Source organism: Halichondria panicea, chromosome 2, assembly GCF_963675165.1.
Source record: "Halichondria panicea chromosome 2, odHalPani1.1, whole genome shotgun sequence".
NCBI classification, from domain to species: domain Eukaryota; kingdom Metazoa; phylum Porifera; class Demospongiae; order Suberitida; family Halichondriidae; genus Halichondria; species Halichondria panicea.
In genome coordinates, this window is record NC_087378.1 from 1,485,260 (window position 1) to 1,506,766 (window position 21,507).

The 21,507-nt window shown below is 44.1% G+C and overlaps 2 protein-coding genes across 3 annotated transcripts in view; both read right to left on the bottom strand.

The window, feature by feature from the left end:
* The window catches only part of LOC135331575 (sodium leak channel NALCN-like), a 13,765-nt gene extending 3,379 nt beyond the window's left edge, over positions 1 to 10,386 (bottom strand). The window contains exons 1-24 of the mRNA XM_064526788.1: positions 9,677 to 10,386; positions 9,478 to 9,609; positions 8,830 to 8,999; positions 8,711 to 8,746; positions 8,525 to 8,644; positions 7,785 to 7,960; positions 7,240 to 7,388; positions 6,851 to 7,029; positions 6,055 to 6,205; positions 5,568 to 5,762; positions 5,152 to 5,364; positions 4,325 to 4,995; positions 3,865 to 4,080; positions 3,549 to 3,726; positions 3,083 to 3,261; positions 2,401 to 2,724; positions 2,058 to 2,202; positions 1,685 to 1,883; positions 1,183 to 1,289; positions 1,040 to 1,123; positions 795 to 935; positions 636 to 707; positions 267 to 512; positions 29 to 146 (exon numbers count right to left, since the gene is read on the bottom strand). Coding sequence (XP_064382858.1) covers positions 29 to 146; positions 267 to 512; positions 636 to 707; positions 795 to 935; positions 1,040 to 1,123; positions 1,183 to 1,289; positions 1,685 to 1,883; positions 2,058 to 2,202; positions 2,401 to 2,724; positions 3,083 to 3,261; positions 3,549 to 3,726; positions 3,865 to 4,080; positions 4,325 to 4,995; positions 5,152 to 5,364; positions 5,568 to 5,762; positions 6,055 to 6,205; positions 6,851 to 7,029; positions 7,240 to 7,388; positions 7,785 to 7,960; positions 8,525 to 8,644; positions 8,711 to 8,746; positions 8,830 to 8,999; positions 9,478 to 9,609; positions 9,677 to 10,255 — 4,780 coding nt within the window. The 5' untranslated portion in view covers positions 10,256 to 10,386. The remainder of the gene's footprint in view (positions 1 to 28; positions 147 to 266; positions 513 to 635; positions 708 to 794; positions 936 to 1,039; positions 1,124 to 1,182; positions 1,290 to 1,684; positions 1,884 to 2,057; positions 2,203 to 2,400; positions 2,725 to 3,082; positions 3,262 to 3,548; positions 3,727 to 3,864; positions 4,081 to 4,324; positions 4,996 to 5,151; positions 5,365 to 5,567; positions 5,763 to 6,054; positions 6,206 to 6,850; positions 7,030 to 7,239; positions 7,389 to 7,784; positions 7,961 to 8,524; positions 8,645 to 8,710; positions 8,747 to 8,829; positions 9,000 to 9,477; positions 9,610 to 9,676) is intronic.
* Positions 10,376 to 21,476, bottom strand: LOC135331577 (lysine-specific demethylase 3B-like). 2 transcript variants are annotated; one of them, XM_064526791.1, is made up of 31 exons: positions 21,310 to 21,476; positions 20,189 to 20,305; positions 19,801 to 19,953; positions 18,852 to 18,965; positions 18,395 to 18,595; positions 18,109 to 18,189; positions 17,939 to 18,052; positions 17,102 to 17,772; positions 15,975 to 16,807; positions 15,678 to 15,740; positions 15,374 to 15,541; positions 15,059 to 15,177; positions 14,733 to 14,856; positions 14,446 to 14,603; positions 14,216 to 14,322; positions 13,991 to 14,097; positions 13,793 to 13,900; positions 13,508 to 13,663; positions 13,100 to 13,189; positions 12,931 to 12,986; positions 12,713 to 12,844; positions 12,100 to 12,388; positions 11,907 to 12,002; positions 11,584 to 11,808; positions 11,451 to 11,521; positions 11,259 to 11,378; positions 11,136 to 11,198; positions 10,906 to 11,082; positions 10,764 to 10,817; positions 10,618 to 10,698; positions 10,376 to 10,560 (listed from the first exon to the last, which is right to left on the bottom strand). In XM_064526791.1, exons 2-31 carry the CDS (start codon positions 20,303 to 20,305, stop codon positions 10,495 to 10,497), a joined length of 4,914 nt encoding a protein of 1,637 aa, XP_064382861.1. In that variant the 5' UTR covers positions 21,310 to 21,476; the 3' UTR covers positions 10,376 to 10,494. The 2 variants fall into 2 exon arrangements, with proteins under 2 accessions (XP_064382861.1, XP_064382860.1); XM_064526790.1 differs by having other exon boundaries at positions 12,100 to 12,400; positions 21,310 to 21,475.
* Between the last annotated feature and the right edge of the window lie 31 nt (positions 21,477 to 21,507).

The following is a 21,507-nucleotide window of genomic DNA, read 5'->3' on the forward strand; positions in this document are numbered from 1 at the left end:
ATATTTTTTCTAAATAAACTGAACTCACCGATAATTACATTGATGAGGAAAAAGGAGACAAGGATGTAGAATGATATGAACCATAACACAGCCACAGCCACGTTACCGCAGTTACCAAGCGAATCAGAGCAATATGGCTCACCAACCTACGGGTGAAAGTGGTTTATTTCGAGTGCATAGTATTTATACAGTAACCCCCAAATACGTACACAAATCCTATATATACATAATACACAGCCCCTGGGACACAATCCCCAATAACACACCATTGTATCCCAGAATATCTGATACCAGTCCTCGCCCGTCATGATTCGTATGACAAGGTGAATCGACACAAAAATCCCGTTGAAGTTGACCAAGCTGTAGTCCAGGGCCTCACCAGATCGAATATTGCCAAAGAACAATGTTCCCACAAAGGAGTACAAAGCCATGGTCATGGCCAGTACAAATAATAGACGCAAGCTTCGGTAGATAGTTTTCACTACAGTCTCCATAAGATTCTGGAACACACGCTGCATGGGGTAGGGAATATAGACGTACTTGTATAAAATTACGAGTCATTCAAGTTTGGGTCATAGAGGAGACAATAGCAATTATTAATGGTGGGCAGTGTGTAGAGTGCTTACAGAACTCACATATTTCATGAGAATGGTAAATAACCTGAGCACTGATATGGAGAGAGCCATGTCTGTCACGTATTGTAGATCCTGTATATAGTACACAGGGAGCAGCTTCTCAATGGGTGTACTATACTTCACAAAAGGCACAAAGTACATGTAGTAATTTGGACTCACTAGATTTTGTCTATTGCCTGGAGTCATGTAGTAGCTTGCCATGGCAATAAAGGCGACGCTGAGCACACACAGCAAAAAGTCGTACACATTTCTAAAACTGTTGAAGTAGTTGGGTCCGAAAGCAATCAGCTTCAACACCAGCTGTAACAAGAGCACACAATTAATATTATTATTAATTTCAGCACGAAGGTCCAAACAATTAAACAGCTGAAAGTGTACTAATCTGACAATAAATAAGGGCTTACCTCAATTATGAAGAGGACTGAAAAGCCTATGGACACGTAGATGAGTGCCATGGTGCTGGTAGTCAGTTCATCGATAGTAGTCCACTGGAGGGAGGGGTTAGACGCAGTATGTCATATGATCACTATTCACCACACCCACTTACCGGGACCCAGAACACGGCTGAGCTGAAGAGGACAGCAAAGGCAGCAAAATTACGATAGCCAAGGTAGGAGAAGACTCGATACAGGGCTTTTCTCACTGAGCTGTGACCTGCATTGTAAGAGCATGATTGTAAATTAAGTACATCCTCTATTGAGATCAGATCCGTGTATACATATACACGTTACCTCACAAAGGCAGAAGGAATACTTGCTGCTTAGGCAAATGGACTGGCCTAGAAATACGAAAATGCTGAAAAGAGGAGCTGTAAAGTTCTACAACAAATGAAAAAAAGGAGGAATGAGGGGAATGAGGCTATACTAGGCTACACACAGTCAGAGATGTGCCCACACTGGTCGGTGGTGGTTGGTACTAACCACCTGTATACAAAAAGAACCACCTCTTGGGACCTAGTTTACTGTGTGCTGAGATTAAGGCCACCACTTCGACAATTCTGGGCATATCATCATCACAGTATAATAGCGATAATGTGCCTGACAACGTACGTGGCACTGGTGGTTTCTTGATGGGTCGAGTGAGGGAGATCCTCTCAACGAGGTCGAACCAGCGTTTCTGGGACACAGTGAGGAGGGCAGAGTGGTTGGGTTTGTGCTCGTTGTAGTTGTTGACGACGATACCCACAAACAGCTGCAGAACTATGTTGACTCCAATGAACACAAACAGGTGGATGTAGATGGACATGATCTGTAGAAAAAAACATATGTCTACTACAGTGTACACAGTAGGACCACCATAGGCTCTGTACACTATTCTATATACATTTGAGGTCAACTTTTGCTTTTTGCACGTAGAGGTGAAAGGGTTTATTATAGAGAGTGATCACAAAAGACACGTACGTACATACATACACACACTTACCCAGGAATTTAGAGGTCGTGTACTGAATGGCTCTGAGTCAAACAAGTTTCGGACCTGTGGCCACCCCTCTGTCGTGAGCACCTGGAACAGGGTCAACAGAGCTACTCCAATGTTGTCAAATCGAAAGTCTCTACGATGGTCGTACCTGGGGTGTATGAGTACAATGGGTAATGAGGGAACGGTAAAAAAGCTACAACTGAGCAACTGAGCTGTGTAAATAATGTACATATAAAAATATTATGAGCCAGAGGTGAACTAGTTGTACAGTATGCTGTATATAACACAAATGCGGCCACATAAATTATGGTGTGTAAATCTTGCATGAACTGTCTGTTGCACTCACCAGACTCTCGGTACAAACATGGAGGTGGCTATATCATCAGTGGGTATAAGCTCGTGGGGGGATATGTCAATGAAAATCTCAAACTCCCCCACACAATCCTCCATGTTGATCATGTTGGGGTCGTTACAGAACTTCTGGGGACTGTTCTCTCCTGCAAACAGTTGTACTCCGAGACTAGCAAACAGGAACAAAAAGAGGAGGAACAAAAACAGAGCCAAGACGAAAGATCTCCATCCTTCTATGATGTCAAGGACCACTCTACGCATGCTCGGGATCAAGCTGATCATTCGAATAGGACGAAAGGCTCGAATCGTCAGCAAGGCTCTGTATTCAAGAAGAAAGACACAACAACGATGGAGACTGACCGACACAATTAAGAAACAATGAGCACATTAATAGTGGCATATTGTAATACAGAGCAGAATGCATGCTTTAGTTTAATTTCCCAATCCAAAACTATCGGACTTGATACGTAAGGGCAGCCAGTCATACATGTACTGTACTGTCAGTAGTGCAAACTACTGTAGTAGGAAGATATTTTATGTGTCGTACTTGAACTCTTCATCACTTGTAGCGATACTCTGACTTACCACACCCACAATTTTTTTTTACACGTGAAATGTACTGTAGACACTACTAATGCTGTGTGTGCATACTTTACTCCTATGATTGTGTAACTCACTGCATGTATGGTAACACAAGTGCTGGGCTGAAGGTCACCTCAAACGAAATCATACACCCACAGGCAACAAGGTAGACAATCATGACGATGAGGGTAGCCAACATGATAAGCCAGTCCAGCCATCCCCAGAGACAGCGCAGGGCACCATTCGGGTTGAGCAGGACACCGTTCACAATGATCTGGAGTGTAAGGGAGAGCATGTAGGTGATTATGTTGTACATCTTGAAAGTACGGATTCATAGGAGACTACAACAAAGAATGCCAAACTGTACTATGTACTGCATGAGTAGAAGAACACACTGTCAATAAGTGAAGGCCTATAAAATTAATGCCTGAGGATAATTATAAATACATGATTGTATACTCTGGTGTACATGGTAAATTGAGGGCAGGAGAGGCCACACACATGCAGAGAGGCCACACACATGCAGAGAGGCCAGACACATGTACATGCAGAGGGGCCTACCTTGAGTACAAGCTCAGTGAGAGTGGCTAGAACAAACACAAGGTCGCTCATCCATATGTAAGACGGATTTGGAGTAGTATCTTCGTGAGTCCAGAGCTCCCACGCTTGAACAAAAAGAGTGGCCAATGTTAGCAGATCTATGCACCAGTAGAACACAGGTGCACTGCTCACTACATATCTGATGTGTGTGTGTGTGTGGGGGGGGGGGGGTGGTGGTCTATAGCAAATACACAACCTTTGTATCAGCTGAGACCATAAGCTTTTGAGTTTAGTTGTGCAATGAAAATACATGCATACATGTGCACACGTGGTCTACCTTATGAAGTAGGCGAAATAGCTCCACCATTTCCCGGGAATTTGGCGCCAATTCGAGGCTGGATTATTGGTGGGGTTGGACTTGGGGAGGGAGACACGATACGTGATGATCTTCTTACATACTCTCCTCAACTTGTGCTCCGGGGGCAGACAGAACAGGGCACTGTCGAAGAGACGATACTTCTCTCGATATTCATCATACTCACTCTGTCCCTGTCTGTGAGAGGGAGATGTGTACAACGTAAAATCAACTGCTAAGAGCTATAATTAAGAGCCAGTGTGAAGGGTATGGAATTACTGGTATGCACGATTAATTACAATACATTGTACAAAGGTGTACCTTTCCTTACAACGGTTAAGGAATGGGTTGCAACCCACTCAAAGATCATATGCATGTATAGACATATTTTATATTCCTCTATACACTACCTACATGTACTGTAAAAGAGGTTCAAACTCACAAAGTAGAGTCGACCTGTCCCCCCACTCCACCCACAGTGCTCCTCCCACTCACGCCTTGACCACGCCTACTTCCTTCGACAGCCTGGCTGTGTTCTCGGAATGCTTTAATGTAGTTGAGTATCCCCTGTATCCCGTAATACCATCCGTGATGACTGGACACACTGGACTGGAGCAAATGGCTCTTGTCCTCCGTGAGTAGATCAATATCAGAGAGAACAGAGCTCTGACGTTCAGCTGAAAAGTCGGACACAAGATGTGCCGGTTCAGATTCATTATCATAAGACACAGGGAAATCAGTCGCCTCTCCCACATTGTAAAAGTTCCTTACGTCTGCTTCAGTTAAGTTAGGCACATCGATTGAGGAAATTTTAGGGCCTGAGATTTTCTTTTGCCCAAACTGTTTGAAGAGTTTAAGATCACGAGGCACTTTCTCAACCTTTTGTTTCTTAAGATCCTCTTCGAGTTTCTGCCTCTTTGTGTCGTCATCATACTCCAAATTATCGAGAATGGCGGCCACAAAAATGTTGAGGAGGATGAGTGAGCCGAGGAGGTGGAGTCCGATAAAGGCAGCGTTAATGAGGACCCACGAGCCGGTACGATGACACATGACCTCTCCCATCAACTCCGTCCATCCTTCCTGCATTACCAGCTGGAACATGGACTGGAAACCCTGCGAGCGAGCGTGTGTGTGTGTGTGTGTGAGGGGTGGCAAAATTTGTGATTTAGTTTTACTCCCGGGGCATACTTCCATTTACTGTAGACAAATTATTCTTTGTCAATTAAGTAGAAGCCTACAAAAATTGTAGTGCAATGACTGCAGACTTACAGTAAAGAAGTCACTGAACTGTCCAGCACCAGTTCTCTCACAGCCAGGCTCCACAGGAAGGTAGCCAAACACCTGCACAGCCACTACAGAGAACACCCCTAGTAACACCAGCACCGCCACTGTGACCATGATCAGTCGAGACCCGTTGCCAAACACACGCTTAAAGAACTGGTTGATGAGCGGGAGACGAAGCACTCTAGGACCACGGGCAGCCTGGGGGGTGGAGTGGATGGGTGTGGCGAGTGGAGTGGGTGGGTGGGTGTGGTAAGCATTCATCTACAACTCTCTCTACAGGCTAACAAAAATTAACATCAGTACATATGACATGAATCGACATCCTTATCTAAAACAAGATCCCTCTTATAAGAACACTAGTTAATTATGAGCTCTTGTAGGCACTCCACCACCCAACGAACCTGAGAGACTGCAAGAACGTTTACACCAGAGACCATATTGGTTCTGTAAAGTCCAGCTGACACTAGACTCGTCACGGCGACGATCATAAGGTACCAAAAATATTTGCTCTCAAAGAACAATCGTGGCTGCTTGTAAAACAGATGAACCACCAGTACACCGCCAATCTCTAGGAAGAAGATAATGCTGACAGCAATCTGGGGTGGAGGGGTGGGTGGAGTTATTTGTGTTATATGCACTTGTAGGAGATCCTACACACAATTATACCACAATCATGCTTTTTTCGAGAACGGAAAATTTCGATCCAAAGAAGTCACTGATCTAACAACATCATTAGATAGGTCTTTAAAAAGACTAGAAATTGTTCAATGGATAATCCTAACTCAAATTATGAGCACTCCAATGTTAGCTATCAAAACAGGCTCACAAAGCCCAGATATTCACACTTTAAACACAATGACTACAGTTTTATATACGTTTACACTATACCTGCCAGTAGTCTAGTATTTCTCCCCATACTGACGACATGTTACTGCTCTTAGAGGCAAAGACGATGGCGTCCACAATGACCAGGAAAATGAAAGCGGTCTCAATGCCCACCCACCCACGCCACCACGAGTAGTAGTACTTGTTGAATTTTCTGCAGAACAAAGAACTTGTACATACTGTTTCAATTTGCCTATTGAGTTAGCTAGCAATTGCAGAAACCAATTATATGCTTATGTACAGTATGTAACTTGTGCATTGGGGGTACAGCTTATTTACAGCTATATAATACAACAAAGGATATACACCTACCCTGAGAAAGGCCAACTGCTGTATAAACGGCCAGGGACCTAGGTCCCAAATGAACAGTTTGTTTTGTGTACAAAACAATCCCTCAACAAAAAGGCCACTTCTGTATTTGTATCTCAACTGTGTCCATTGTTACGCCACCGTATAATCTGGCTAATAAGCGTACATCAACTAATAGGCGCATACTGGTTAGCAGACCAAGAGCCTTGATAGAAGGTGCATGGTTCTCTGCCCAACAGCTGGTCTCCACACTTCTATATAGCTCTTTCACTACCTACTGCTGTCAGATATGACTATAGACTTCTTGCAGACAAACGATCGAGCTAGGTATGGAGATTTGCTTCATTGAAAAGTCATGGGCGTGGTTAATCTCTATAAGCGCATCTGGATAATAGGCGCATAGAGACCTGCTCTTTCCCTATAGGCGCATGCGCTTACTAACCAGATTATACAGTATGTTGATAGTGCTCAGTACATACGGTGCATGTACCTCTGGAAGGCATTAGAGGACTCCTTCTTGATGAGGGTGAGGTGGAGTTCGTTGCCCTGGCCCAGAGGGTCAGAGAGAACGATGGCTGGTTTGTCTGTGACTGGTTTGGTAGAGTCAGAGGAGGACTCCACACGGAGGTCAGCAAATGATTCAATGATCACCACCAAAAAAATGCTTTGCTGTGTGTGTGGGAAAGGAGTACATGAAGCCAATGTACAAGTACTTTGTCTTCCTAGTCCTAATTCATGAGGGGAAGAGAGTCTATAGGGCAACTCGTGATTAACGAGATTGAGATATAAACGGTCCTTCTTTTGAGTGTGGATGCACTCCTCTGAGGAAAAGCCATACAGAAAGTACAAACAAAAGGCCAGAAACCTCTCATTGCTCACCTGGATGAAGATGACGAGGAAGGAGAAGAGGAGGCTATAAAAGATAAAAATGGAGAACTGTGTTCGCGGGGCGCCACTAGCAGCGTTGTACCACATGAAGATCCATAGCTCCCAGCTGGACGCCTCGTACACTCCAAACATGGCATCCACTGGAGAGATGGAATTATGTACATGTAAGAACTAAGCGATGAATTACAAGGCTTTGGCACTAGATACAGCGTGCTGTATACCGTATAGCAGGTAATTTCGTGGGGTAAAAAAAACAGCGGTGATTTTTGTGAGTAAAAAATTTCGCTTGCTGCATTGCATACGTTCCAGTACCACCTACGTTTTCGTGGTAAATTTTGATCGAGGGCAGCTTACCGACGAAAATAACGAATTTTTACCCACAAAAGTACCTGCTATACGGTAGTGACTTTTCTGAAAACGGCAGCTACCTTTATCACCGGTAACTTGAGTTGATGGGAGTACATGTATAGTTATTACATGCATAATTATATTTTAATTATTGTTGTAATACGGACATCTCAGTGATGATGACTCACGTATAGTCCTGAACTGTCCGAGGTAGACTGTGTTTCTCTTGTTAATGTCTAGAGCTTTACCCTTGCCTTGGCAGTCGAAACTGTCACCATTCTCATTAGCAAAACAGGTCCTCTCTCGAGGCATTAAGTCACTTTCAGTTATCACACAGTGAGTCACAGGAATAGCTAGACTAAAGCTGTAAGGGAAGGCAATAACCCTAACAACACAGGGGGTTACTAACACAACAACAACAACAACCAGGGGGTTACTAACACAACAACAACGCAGGGGGTTACTAACACAACAACAACAACAACCAGGGGGGTTCACAACAACAACACAGGGGGTTACTAACACAACAACAACGCAGGGGGTTACTAACACAACAACAACAACAACACAGGGGGTTACTAACACAACAACAAAAACAACCAGGGGGTTACTAACACAACAACAACGCAGGGGGTTACTAACACAACAACAACACATACCGTATAGCGCGAAATTTTCGAGGCACTTATATTTCGTGGATTGGCCTCTAAAAGCATTTCGTTGCACAATGTTCGCGGAATGACTGTTTACCGGAAGCCACGCCTTTAAATCTTTGCACGTTACAGCAGGTAATTCTAATTAAAAAACAATTTTCGTGGTGTGGACTTAATTTTCGTGTAGGATTGCTAACCCACGAAATCCGCGAAAATTAAGCCCCTCGAAAATTTCGCGCTATACGGTAATCATTTGAAATGTGGCATACACTTACTTGTTGGAGTCGTTATGCATACACTTTGTGTCAAGGCCACCGATCCACTGCACTCCAACCAGAGCAAACACATAGATGAAGAATAGGTAGAACAGAGTCACCACTAAAAGCTGGTAAAACCTGATGAAATCACAAATCACAATGCATGAGGCTATACAACGTACATATAATATATTATTAGTTTACCGCTTTTTGTTTTTCTTAAGGTTGTTTAGAGCCTTCCTGTAAGCGAGAGCAGTTTTAAATCATCAAAGCAGGAAATGGTTGAAATTTGACTATACTGAACATACACAGACAGCACTCACTGAATATTGTCGAGGATATCTCTGAAGTCGGATGATTTGATGAGGGCCAGATACCTCAGAAGCTTCACCGCTGTGAACAAGGAGAGCATTCTGAACGGCAGACCCCAGTAGTAAGCCCAGTGGATCTGGGGGTCAGCTCGATTGGTCGCCACAATGTATGTACGATACACCTGCAATAGATACACATCCACATGTGTGTACTAAACCAGCAGTGTATACACATCTAAACACTGCACATTGACATAAATGCATACGTAATAAACCAGTACAGTGGCGTAGGGAGTGGGGTGGCTCCAGGGGCTGGAGCCACCCCTTGTTGGAGAGCAATGTTTAGCTTGAACTGATGAGCTAGCTTAGCTACAGCATGCTGGCTGCAGCCAGCTAGCTGTAAATTACGTGATTCAATGATGGGCTAGGTTTCAAAAGTCTAAAGTGCAAAGTGATAGATCTACCACAGAGATAATGATCGATCTATGAGCCTAGTCTCGAATTCCAGCCTCTTTGTCTTTGCAAGAAAACGAAGTTGGGGAGGGCGTGGCCAGACTACTATGAACCCCCCTGCAAAAAATCTTCCTACGCCACTGCAGTAGTGCATGCATTGATATAAAACCATAGTTTTGTCAATAGTAGCTGTTTACAGTAGCTTACCCCAATGCCCACTGAGTACCACAGAGCCAGTGTGATAATGATCAGGTTGATCAATCTCAAAACAGATCCATAGCTCTCATCCTGTATTGGGGAGTTGTCTGGGCCAAACCGAATCTCAGGGACTTCCAGGGACTGTGCATGTGAGAGAGAGGGAGTGTATGTGCACTGTAGTGTCTGTGTGGGTCTGATTGTAGTTTACCTTTCGGCTCTTGGTACGTCGGAGATATATAAGATACTCAATTCTAGCCAGAGTTTGGAGGGTGTAGAACACAGCAAGGAGAAAATCCACCACCGTGATGATAGAGTACTGTATGAACACGTTGTTGCAGCTTTTTAAACCATCAAATTCATTGTGGCTGAGGTTTCCCCCGGGACTTGAGCCTAGTGGCAGAGAGGGTGTACCAGGAAGGTCCTTTGGACAGATGAAAAAAGGGGCTGAGAACACTAGGGAGAGAATGTTAAAGATGGCACAAAATCGAAACAATAGACGTATAGTCTTGGATTCCACTTGTATACGGCAAAAAAAGCACCAGTTTCTTGATTGCTTCTCTCCAGCCTGATCAGTCTGAATCAAGGCACCCTCTGCCTTGGATGACTCATCATCACTTTGATGATCATCATTATCTTGGATGTCAAACTTTGTGTGTCGCTGTGGTTTTGGACTAGCCTTTGGACTGGGATCTTCACTATCGAGACATACATCTTCTGAGTTCGCTCTACTTGTCCTCTGTCGGCGAGTAGCCAAAGCTCTTTTAAGAGTGTTTTGATTAGAAGCCATTTTCTAATCTCTCAGGCCAGGAGTGGTAATGATCATTGATCTTTATAAAAATGTTTGGTAAAGAGCGTATAATTACAGGCTGGTAATGATCATTGATCTATAAAACTAATATTAAAGATGTTTGGTGTATTTCGAGGGTAGTTTTCAAGAGTTATAGAAAATAATTATTAGTAACCATAAATCATGCACACACAAAAACAAAAAGGAGATTAAAACATGAGCTGTTCGAGATGTGTTTGTCACTTGGCGTATGATTTCAGTGTACCCACCACGTCCTTCATAGAGTGATAGATGATGTTTCGAGTCTAGGAGAGTGGAATACACTTAATAAATTAAGCAACACAAACATGGCAGATGCTTACCTGTAGCTTGTCTTCTCTGTTGACATGCTTCTCTGAGAGTTGTCTAAATTCTTCAGTCAACGTGAGACACTCGCCAATTTGCTGAAGGTAAGTATTATAATTTATGTACATATATATAATTATAGTTACTATATCCTGTAGCTTACCTCAGGAGAAACAAAGTCAAGCGCAACCTTTATACAGTCCCTTAGATTTCGAACCTAGAAAGGATGGATCAATAGGTCGACACTTGAAACGAATACAGTACACTAACATGTGTACATGTATACAAGATAGAACTAAACATACTTGATGAGGAGCTCCGGCCGGTATGAAAATAGCGTCCCCTGGACACTGGGCAATCGACCAGCCTCTCACACCATGCTCTCGATACAGCCGCTCTCGGAGGTCAGAGTCCAAGTACATGAGTTGGTCGTGAATGGGGTCAGTGTTGGGCGGTACATGCACACCTCTCTCCTCGTTGACCTGTAGGGGAGGGGAGGTTATAACAATCTGTCAATGTTGAGCTGCTTACGTACCTTTCTGAGGAAGGTCCGCAGTTTGTCAGCTTCAGCTGCATGGTAGATATGCCAGATAGCACCCTGTGGTGCACAGTGTGTGAAAAGCTGTTCGGTTCTATCCACTTATAGAGAGTCACTCACCACTTCTGCTCCAGTCTCGCTGAGTCTCTTGGCAGTCTCGGGACAGCACTCATTGGCCATCACATCAGACACCAACTTCCTTGTTTGGTTCTCCAGTGATGACGGCACACTGCTGTACACCTACATGTACGTACACACCAAGGGGTGACTTGACTAGCTCTTAATTTAGGAGGGAGGCTATAACAAACGTACCATCACATTAACTGCTGATGCAATGTCTAGGTGGAGGTTGGTAGTACCAAGAGTAGCATTCACTGCAGAACCTATCGAAACAAACACATACAGTTGTACATAATTTTAGTAATTCTATTCAACTCCCTCTTACCATAAGCACAGTACAACTTGGGCCCCAGGTCAGGCTTCACAAAGAAACTGGGCAGACTGGAAGCCATGTTGAACTTTCCTTCTCTCCTGGTGTACTCCTGAAGTGGTAGGGCATTCATCAAGTCTTGGTATCTGTTGGGTAGCTTCTCTCCAAAGTCATCACATGTCGGCCAGTCTTTGAGTTTGAGTAGCCGTGCCTCGTTACTGACAGGGTCAACCAGTCTCACTGTAGGTACGTGTAGGTAGGGGGGAAGCAGTCGATTAGTCTAAGCATGTATACGTTGGTGGGTGTATTATGTCCCAGGTGTGTGCACCCCAACTCACAGCTTGCTTTGGAGAAGCCTGACCAGAACACTCTACTGGGCAGTTGCTGCAACAACAGGCCATTCCTACAGTCCACAAGGTCAGCTAACTCCTCGCCTGAAGAAAAAGTAGAGTTTTTGAAAGATGTGGTTCAAGTTAGTTTGAAAGATTTGATTCAAGTACAGGAATGGATGAGACAGAAATATACACTCACCGAAGTCTCTCTCAAAAGATTGTGGAGTCCAGAGATCTTGAGACAATGTGGCGTCCACTCCAGACACCATCACCACCTGTCCTTCACTCCAGGCCTCTTGAAATGCAATCAAGTTGTCCGGATGGGTGGGGTCTTGTAAACAAAGGAGACGACCATTACATAGCCAAGTGTGGGTGGCTGTCACTATGTGAGGGTGGTGGGGTATGTGGAGATTGTGTGGGTAGGGGAGGGAGCGGGAGTGTGTGAAGCTGTTGGAGAGATCAGAGGAGGTGGGGTCACTGGAGACAAGCTGTGGAGGTAGCTGTGTGTTTACGTGTGTGTGTGTGTGTGTGTGTTTGCGTGCGTGCGTGTGTGTGTGTGTGTGTGTGTGTGTGTTTGCGTGCGTGTGTGTGTGTGTGTGTGTGTGCGTGTGTGTGTGTGTGCGTGTGTGTGTGTGTGCGTGCGTGTGTGTGTGTGCGTGTGTGTGTGTGTGTGCGTGCGTGTGTGTGTGTGTGTGCGTGTGTGTGTGTGTGTGTGCGTGCGTGTGTGTGTGTGTGTGTGTGCGCGTGTGTGTGTGTGTGTGAACATGTACAGTTACATGTTCACGTACATAATAATGTTGTGTTTAACGTACCTTTAGCAATGTGGACTTGAGGTGGAGAGAGGGAATCTTTGACTTCTTGTTAGACTCGTTCTTGAACTTGGACTGTGGTTCCTGTGCAGCCAAACTGTTGACTAACTTTAGTAGAAGAGGGGAAGTTTTAACCTGTTTGTGTGTGTGGTATGCACATGAAGTTCGGCCCAGGTTTGATACCATAGTATAATCGAGCGGTAGAGCAGTATTATACTAACCTGTACATTTTGCGAATCACACAACCAAAGCGCTTGCACTAAAACTTCAGCCAGAACTGGAGAAATGGAATTGTAAGCATGGAGTCTTTAGCATAATAGTGTGTAATAATTTATTGTGAATTTAACAGTTGCCAATAGATAACAATAATTATAAGAGACACCCACTGACCATTTGCTGGTATGATCTGTGCCAGGATGAGTCCTCTCTCATTATGAGCAGCTGCAGTTGCTACACAGTTTGGCCAGCACTGGGAGCCAGCTGTAACCACACAAGATATTCCACTTGTCAAATCAAAAACATCAAAAACATTTTTCACACACACCTTAATTAACTACAGCCATTTAAATTAACGTACAAGCACTTGTATTGATGTACGTACATGGACAAAAGTCATGTAATTTTACCATTATATAAAAATTGGATCAAAAAACGTTTGCTGCACACCTTAATTACATACAGTCAATTAAACATACAAGCATTTGTAATGACTGTACATGGAATCTGACCACTATAAAGAGCATAGGGAGACGCTACATTAATTGAACACCACACACCCGGCCACCACCATTGACTGACCTTCTCCTGGCTCCATAGCTAACTGGTAGCAGGGTGGACATATACAGAACCCACAGTGTGGACACACCCAGTGGAAGTTGAATAGGGAGGTGGCACACGTGTCACACAACTCTCGTATCCCCCGTACAGGTCTCCTCCACACAGGGATCAGCGTGCCTGTGTGTGTGTGTGTGTGGGTGTGGGGGGGGGGGGGATGAATTAAAGCGATACTAGCTATCTTTATTCTATATAAAAAATTATGAAAGTAGGCACTTGTTACAAAAGATGATGTTCAGTTGTCCTCACCTTCCATGTCTGGTATGGATCTAGCTTGCTCTGTGGCTATAGAGATAAAGTGCTCGGTGATAGAACGTAACAGGAAGAGAGCCGTTGCTTCATCCATGCTGGAGAAACCTGCATACAGTGAAATCACAATTAACCAACACATACCACATACATGTACACAAACACTGTTGTGTTGGTTGAAGTAGTAGTCTCACATACCTGCTTTCAATGGAGTCCATGGGACGAGGTCCTCTGCATTGACATCAGTGTAGTCGGCAAACCCCTTCACAGTGACCAGAGGCTGACTGTTATCAGCAATTAACAATCTATAAACAGACACAAAACCAGACTCACATCATTAGCGGCCACAATCACACGGCGTTAGTAATTGTTGCTAATCAAATTACCTTTCTACACCTGTTAAGTATACTAGCTGCCTCTTACTTTCTGAACTCGAGGAACCTGCAGTAGCGAGAGAGCGGGAGTTCCCCCTCTGAGTTACCACAGTCAAGGCATTTGGACACTCCGGCGAAAGCACGACAGAATCCATTCTGAATGGAGGGAGTTTGGGATAGTGGGATAGAATGGGAGAGAGTGGGGGATACAAGGGAAACGCACACACCACACTAGCTTGTGTTGATACTGTAAACTGCAATAGAAAATGTGACACCAACCTGCAGTAGGATGGTCCCATTCGGGTACTTTCTCATGTCCACATTCACAAACACTGGTTTGCCGGTGATGGCCTTGACAATGTTTTTCTTGCCTGAGCCAGGTTTACGGCCTCTCTTGACGGGAGTGAGGATCCTCTCAGCACGAGACTGCTCCACCTCTGTCATGTGACAATTACATGATCAGCACAGATGAACGTAGTAAGCACAACACACACACGCACACACACACGCACACACACACACACACGCACACACACACACACGCACACAAACGCACACACACATACCTTCTTTAGTCCGTCTTTTGCTGCGTTTCATGAGCCCAAGTTCTCGTAGCTCCTTCCTCCGCTGTTTCTCTTCTTCAGTTAGTCTGGGCCGCCCTCGAGGATTCTTCTTATCAGAGCTGTCCCTCTGACGAGAGAGGAACATAGGCACGTAATATAAAGTACACAATGTATACACTGACTGCATGTACATCACACAAAGTATGCATAGTTGCACAAGACTTAATTTATACAGTTGGCAATGAAAATGTAATGTCCTCTTTACGCTTAACGAGGACATAAGTACATGTACACAGCTGTAGTCACAATGTCTAGAGATTTAGACCCACCTTGACAATCTTTGGTCGAGGTTTTCCTTTGTCCCCAGAGCCATTGCTGCCGATGGAGGAGCCAGACGGAGAGAGAACCAGGTCACCAGGCAACAGGGCTGTGTGATCATCAACATCCCCTGTGTTGAACAAACTACCAGTTACTAGTGTGAATTTGATGACAAATACAATTATCATGATTATGCATTAATGAGGATTATATAAGAGGAAGGCTAGTACACCGTCACCCACCCACCCACCCACCACCATCCACCACACTCAACCCATCTACCACACTCATCCACCCACCACACTCAACCCACCCACCACACTCACCTAAACTGACGTGTTGGTTGATAACCCTGGCAATGGAGAACTCCTCCTCCTCTATGGCCTCGAGGCCCTCTCCATTGTTGGCCACACCTGTACCTGGAGAGAGGATCTCAGCCTCCCCTGCGATATTAGCTGCAGACCCACTGTCCAGAGACCAGCTAAGATGAGCTCCTGTTAGGAGAGATATGCACAATACATTAAAAGATCAATTTTAGGTTGGACATTTTTACCACATGTACATACATGTAGCTAGCTAGCTAGCTATATAATTTCGATCTAACTGTACACTGTAATTACTTTAACCTACCACTGCCTGACAGAGGAGTGACACTCTCACACATGGGGCTATTTTTCTTGGACACAATGAATCCTGAGGATAGACAATCAGAAACAGTGCAAGATTAAGACTAGTTAGCCAACAGGCACACTTTTTAAGTTAAATTAAAGAGCACTACACACTGTACTGATAGTAGGCCAGGTTACAGGCACATGGTTTTGTACAATGCACTTATCCATGCAGGAAAAGGAGACCTACACGTACATACTATGACATTGTACACATCAATACTTATCATCATAGAGAAATTAGTTCAGCACAATTTACCTGTGGGTGTTGTCACATCCTGTGTGCCAGACATTGGGAACCTCCCGTTATGACCGTGGTGTTGATGGTGGTCCAGTCTCAGACTGAGGATGGCCTCCAACCTTCCATTGCCCATCTTCATTGGTAACTCAAACTCTGACTCTCCAGAAATATTGTTCAGGTCATCAGAAGACAAATGGTGCACGCAGGGCGACGCATGGTGGTTCTGTGACACACTATAAGAATCACAGGGGTTGGCTTCGAATGGTTGCTCGTGTATATCTCCTAAACTGTTCGAAAGGCTGTGAGAGGTATGTAACGAGCTCCTTCGATTGCCAAAAGAAGAGAAATTTATATTTTCGTCCACACGATCACAAGCTGCTTGACAATCTCCCATAGAAGAGCTTCGAGATCCATGAGTGAGCGGTCTGCTACAGTGCTCCTGTTTTACTCCCAGACAAGATTCGTAGCTCGGTGGACTCTCTAGGCGTGAGAAGTCAGGTGCACTGAAATAGTTGGCCTTTAAAACGTGATGAATGCTTTCGTCGTTAGACGGGAGAATGGGTAGAGATGAGAAGTTGTTAATGTGTGAGAGAGAAAGGGATCGACCGTGTGCATCATTAATCTGACCAGCAGACTCAGGGGGTAGTGTTGTTTCATCAGTCTCAATAATCTGGTTGATAATGTCCAGATCATCTTCGGGCTTGTTGACAGACTTCAGTTTAGCAATTTGCGAACGCTTGGGAGGGAAAATGGCCGGTTGAGAGTAACTTCTTGAGAGGGGGGCATTTCTCTGTGAGCTGTCTCCAATGCCCTCGTGCGGATCAGCTGATATGGTGGGCAGGACCTCAAACCTGTCATCAAAAATACGTACAAATAAACACACAAAACCAATACCGGTGCTGTAGTATTTATTATACTGTTCACTGTGTATACAATTATTGTAACTGTACTACCCAAATATGCTATACTTAGTAAAAAAAACGCTTCGCCAAGCACATCAAAGGTGGCAAACACCTAACACAATCAATTACAGCTCTACCAAAGCCATTCAACTACACAAGAATGTTCTAAATTTGGCGAATGACATCAACTTTAGAAACCTCTTAAAAGCAATATAATACACATGTACATGTAGCAACACTCACCTTGGCTTCTTGACAGTGCCTCTCCCCAGTGAGCTCTGGCCTCTCTTCTGTCCTCTCATACCAGACTGGAAATATCCTGGACCATCTTCTCCTCCATAAGAGCTGGCATGCTGCAATGGTTGCTGACCAATGCTGGTGAATAAGTTACCAAGAGATTTCGAGCGTTCGTTGAATGGGAATTCATCGGGGGAAGGGAAAGTGGGAAAAGAGTGTAGTGAAGGAGTGTGATCGTTTATACTTGTGTTTGAGCCATGGTTACTTAGCTGAGTGATCGAACCATGATTACTTAGTTGTGAGGTGGAGCTTTGTCTGCTGAGGTGGTGCATGTTAGGGCCGTGTGGTGTGTGTACATCGATCAACGATGAGCAGCTTATTCGACCACGTCCAGAGGGAGAGTGCAGATGAAGCTTGTTGAGAGTCACCAGACTCTGACTGTGTCCATCTAGGGGACTGTGTTCGAGAGGACCAGCCTGGTATTTCTGTAGTGTGAGAGGGTCTAGAGAAGATCGACGATGGAGGGAGGGTTCATAGGACAGAAGGGAGGAGTTGAGATGCTGAAGACTAGAGCGTCTTTGTGAGAGATTGAGAGAGTTTCTCTTGAGAGCCAAGTCCATGGATGAGGTACGGTAGAATGACTTGGTCTGGTTGAACAGATTGGGGCTCTGACATTCCTACATGTGAACGAAGAGGGAGTCTAGCTACAACATCAATTAAAATATTGTGCACACATACCATATGAAACACGATCTATTGCACCACAAAATCATACATTAGATCTGCCTCTAGTTTGATTAGCTACAACATCATTTGGCTAACTTGTTTGGGGGGAGGGATTACCTGAATGCCAGGGCTGTTTTGGTGAGGGGTAGCCGGAGATCTGTTCCCGACAGATATGTCCGGAGAGTTAGTGAGGGAAAGAGGGGGTGGACGAGGCCAGCCAGACTGATGATGCTGCATATGGAGGTAAGTGGTATTAGTAAAATTATTACAAGTGCATTATTTCTCACCTCTTCTTGAACTAGCACGTGGACCATAAGAGGGTTGACTGTCTGCACTGACTGACTGTGATCCTCCACCAGAGTTAGATCCTAAGAAAACGATATGTACATATCACATACCACACTATCACATTCTTGGCTCTGTGCTGTTAATTACATTCTTGTCAATACACTGACAGTACATGTATTACAATAATATCAGGAAAGTTGAGAAATATCACATGCATACATGTAAATTTCACACTATTTACGAGCACACAAATTAAAAGTAAAAGGGTACACTAACTATTGCCACCTTTGTTTGCAAGTTGTGAGTTGAGACGGCTCCTGATATCCAATTGGCGACGTTTTGGATATTGTAGACAACCACCCTCTGTCCACTGATATTGATACGCCCACTGTTGAGCAACTCACGACTCCGCTGTTGCTCTTCCCACTCGTGGAGCTCGTGGAGCATCATCGGATGTTGTGCGAGTGTGGAGCGAGCCTCTGAGAGCTGTGAGGGTGGGAGGAGCTAGAGCTTGCCTACTATGAACCCTACCCTGGCATATAACACACTATTCCTTAGCGAATGCTTACTAGTCAAGTGCATGTACAACCTAGTGCACGTAGCTAAGCCCTATACCCACAGAAGAATCTCATATAAGGACAGTCCTTAGCGAATGCTTACAGGTAAGTGTATGTAGAACCTAGCTAGTGCAAGCATACATTCGATCTACAGTAGGTTTAGGTCAATCATTTTATACACTCACAAGGAGTTCTTTGGTCTCGTGCAGATAGAGCTGTGTTTTCTCCTTGTCACAGAAGTACTCCACGATCATGACATCAGGAGGAAGGTTGAGACTGCCACACAGAACTGTGAACGCCTGCAGAAACACACCACAGTGACAGGAACACATAAACATAAAACAAATGATATACAGTAGGCGGAAGCATGCAGTGTAAGCAACAGATAGAGAACACAATTTAGGGGTGTATGCTTGCCAGAGTACCATGGCAACACACAAACTAACCCTACACAATACTAGGCTTGGCTACCGATAGTTTTAAGGAGGTGAACACGCTGACTAGACAGACATTCACAACATGTGCATCGTCAATTTCCATCTACACATGTAAGGACCAAGCTCAGCCATCTATTTACACCACACTGATTACCTACATGAATATAGCTATACAGATTTATACACAGAAGCCCCCCAGCAAATGATAATGCCAGTGAATCACAAGCACACGCTGCAGCTAATGTTTCATGTGCATGAAAGCATATTTCTATTAGATACACTTGCGTCCTGTTTCTAAAGTGCCACAGAGAAGTGTTTGCAACCACCACTCCACACACAGGGGAATAATAGCCTCAGCAATGTACACACAGCCAAATTGGCTCTTAAAAATCAATTTTCACCGGGAGAAGTAGACCAGGTGCAAGGTTCACACATAGTAGACACAGATACTGTAACCAGATTGTTGCTACTCAACACACCCTAGCTCCTCAAACCACAAGAACCACACACTTAGCCATCAAAACATGCATTGGTCAATCAAAACACATGTAACAGGTCTTCAATGGTTTTGATGCCACCTTTATAATAATGCAGGACTGTGTACTGTACATGTACAATACACACTGTACTACTACATGTACACAGGGACACAAGCAAAACTAAAGAGACCTGCTTCAAACAGAGGCCATTAACACACCTTAGCAGGCCATGCAACAGCTCTCTGCATCTCGCTGGGGAGTACTCTCCTGGCCCAGAGCAGTGTCTTCTCCAGGAAGACGGCCTGAAAGGTATCGCCATCGTTGAGGGTGACCCACTCATGGTACTCAGCATCACACCATTCCAACAGCACCTGCATCAACACACAAGCAAGTTCAGATGGTGACAATCCTGGCCAAATTTAGCCATGCATTACTTGCATACATTCAAGTGTTGGCTTAGACAACAACTAAGGGTGCAAAGGTACAATATTGAGAACACAAAGCGAAGTTTTGGACCCTCATTTTGACAGCAACCTAGCCAAATTCTAAATGGCAAGAGACAATTAAAACGACTATAATACAGGCACTGCTACATGGTCAGCTCACCTTGATGCTGCTGAGGTCAGAGTCCGCATAGAGGGGTTGTGAGGAGGCTCTGATCACAGCTACTCTGAGCTGACCATTGGAGAGCAGGATCACACAGCTCAACCCCACACAGCTCATCTGTACATGCAAAGGGGAGGTGAATAGATGGAATTCCATGGAAGGGAAAACACCTTACAACATAATATTAATATGTAAACAAAGTAGAGACCTACAAACATACAGGTCTAAAAAGCTGAAACCTAAAATGGTGATTCCTTAATAGCCTGAGGCTATCTAAACACAGCACTGAAACACTGCAAAACCTAATGGGCCTGCATATAGTGTTACACAGGCTGCTACAGATGCATCTCTACAAATAGTCTTGTAGAGCTCTATTGATGTAACCGCCACAATTAAACATAATCTAATCACTTCACATAATACGCCCCACCATCTTCCCAGCAACAGCATATGCATGCTCCTTTACATGATCAGCTACAAGCAATTGTAAATGCCTACAGGGAAATTACAATGTAGACAAATGAAAAGAAACTTCAAATAATCACTCACAATGAGAATCAGAAAGTAGTTGTTTCACGTTACTACCAAAGCCACCCAAGCTACTACATACCAACACTGTACAGGATATACTGCTTGAATAAGCAGCAAGGAATATTTCCCATGGATGTGCAATAATTATTGCCAGCTTTATTTGATGTATGCAAATTGTGGAAAGAATCTAGGGCATTTCATTTAAAACACCCACTCTCAGTCTCGAAGGCATAGTGCAAAACAGAGTGCATTAATAATTGTTAGTAGCTGTACGATTGACAAGGACACACCTACATACAGTATAAGTGAGTGTGCATTCTGTTGCTGCATTCACTATATATAGTTAGTGTACTTAGTATTGTGCTGTTTCAGTATAGAATTCGATAAACAATACTTATTTACATCATCTAGTATATGCATTCATAACATTTGCACAATGTGGGGGGTCTTCCTTTAATAAATCCCCTCTTCCAGTGGGCTCATAGAATATATTAAATAGCTAGCTGTAAACCAGATCATCATGACTGTACTGGTACATGGCAGAGAGAGAGCAAATTTGGCAATAACAATTGCCTTATCACTTGGCATACCTTTCCTTTAGCTCAGGAGCAAGAGAGACTTGCACAGTGATCTCTTGAGCACTAGCAAGAACTACAGCTTGACACACAATGTCCTCTGGAGGCTTGTAAAAGGCATGTACTGTGGTCGTCTTGTAGATCTTCCAGACATTATCCAAATGTTCTAATTACAGGAATAAATTCGGAATATTAAACTTCATTTAATTAAAA

What these genes read in the sequence shown, in the direction of transcription:
- LOC135331577 (XM_064526790.1), bottom strand. Translation starts at nt 20,305, where the DNA reads ATGAGCTGTGTGGGGTTGAGCTGTGTGATCCTGCTCTCCAATGGTCAG. An exon ending in CTGACCTCAGCAGCATCAAG is followed by an intron (nt 19,954 to 20,188) that starts GTGAGCTGACCA and finishes GTGTTGATGCAG; the next exon opens with GTGCTGTTGGAATGGTGTGA. An exon ending in ACGAGACCAAAGAACTCCTT is followed by an intron (nt 18,596 to 18,851) that starts GTGAGTGTATAA and finishes CCACCCTCACAG; the next exon opens with CTCTCAGAGGCTCGCTCCAC.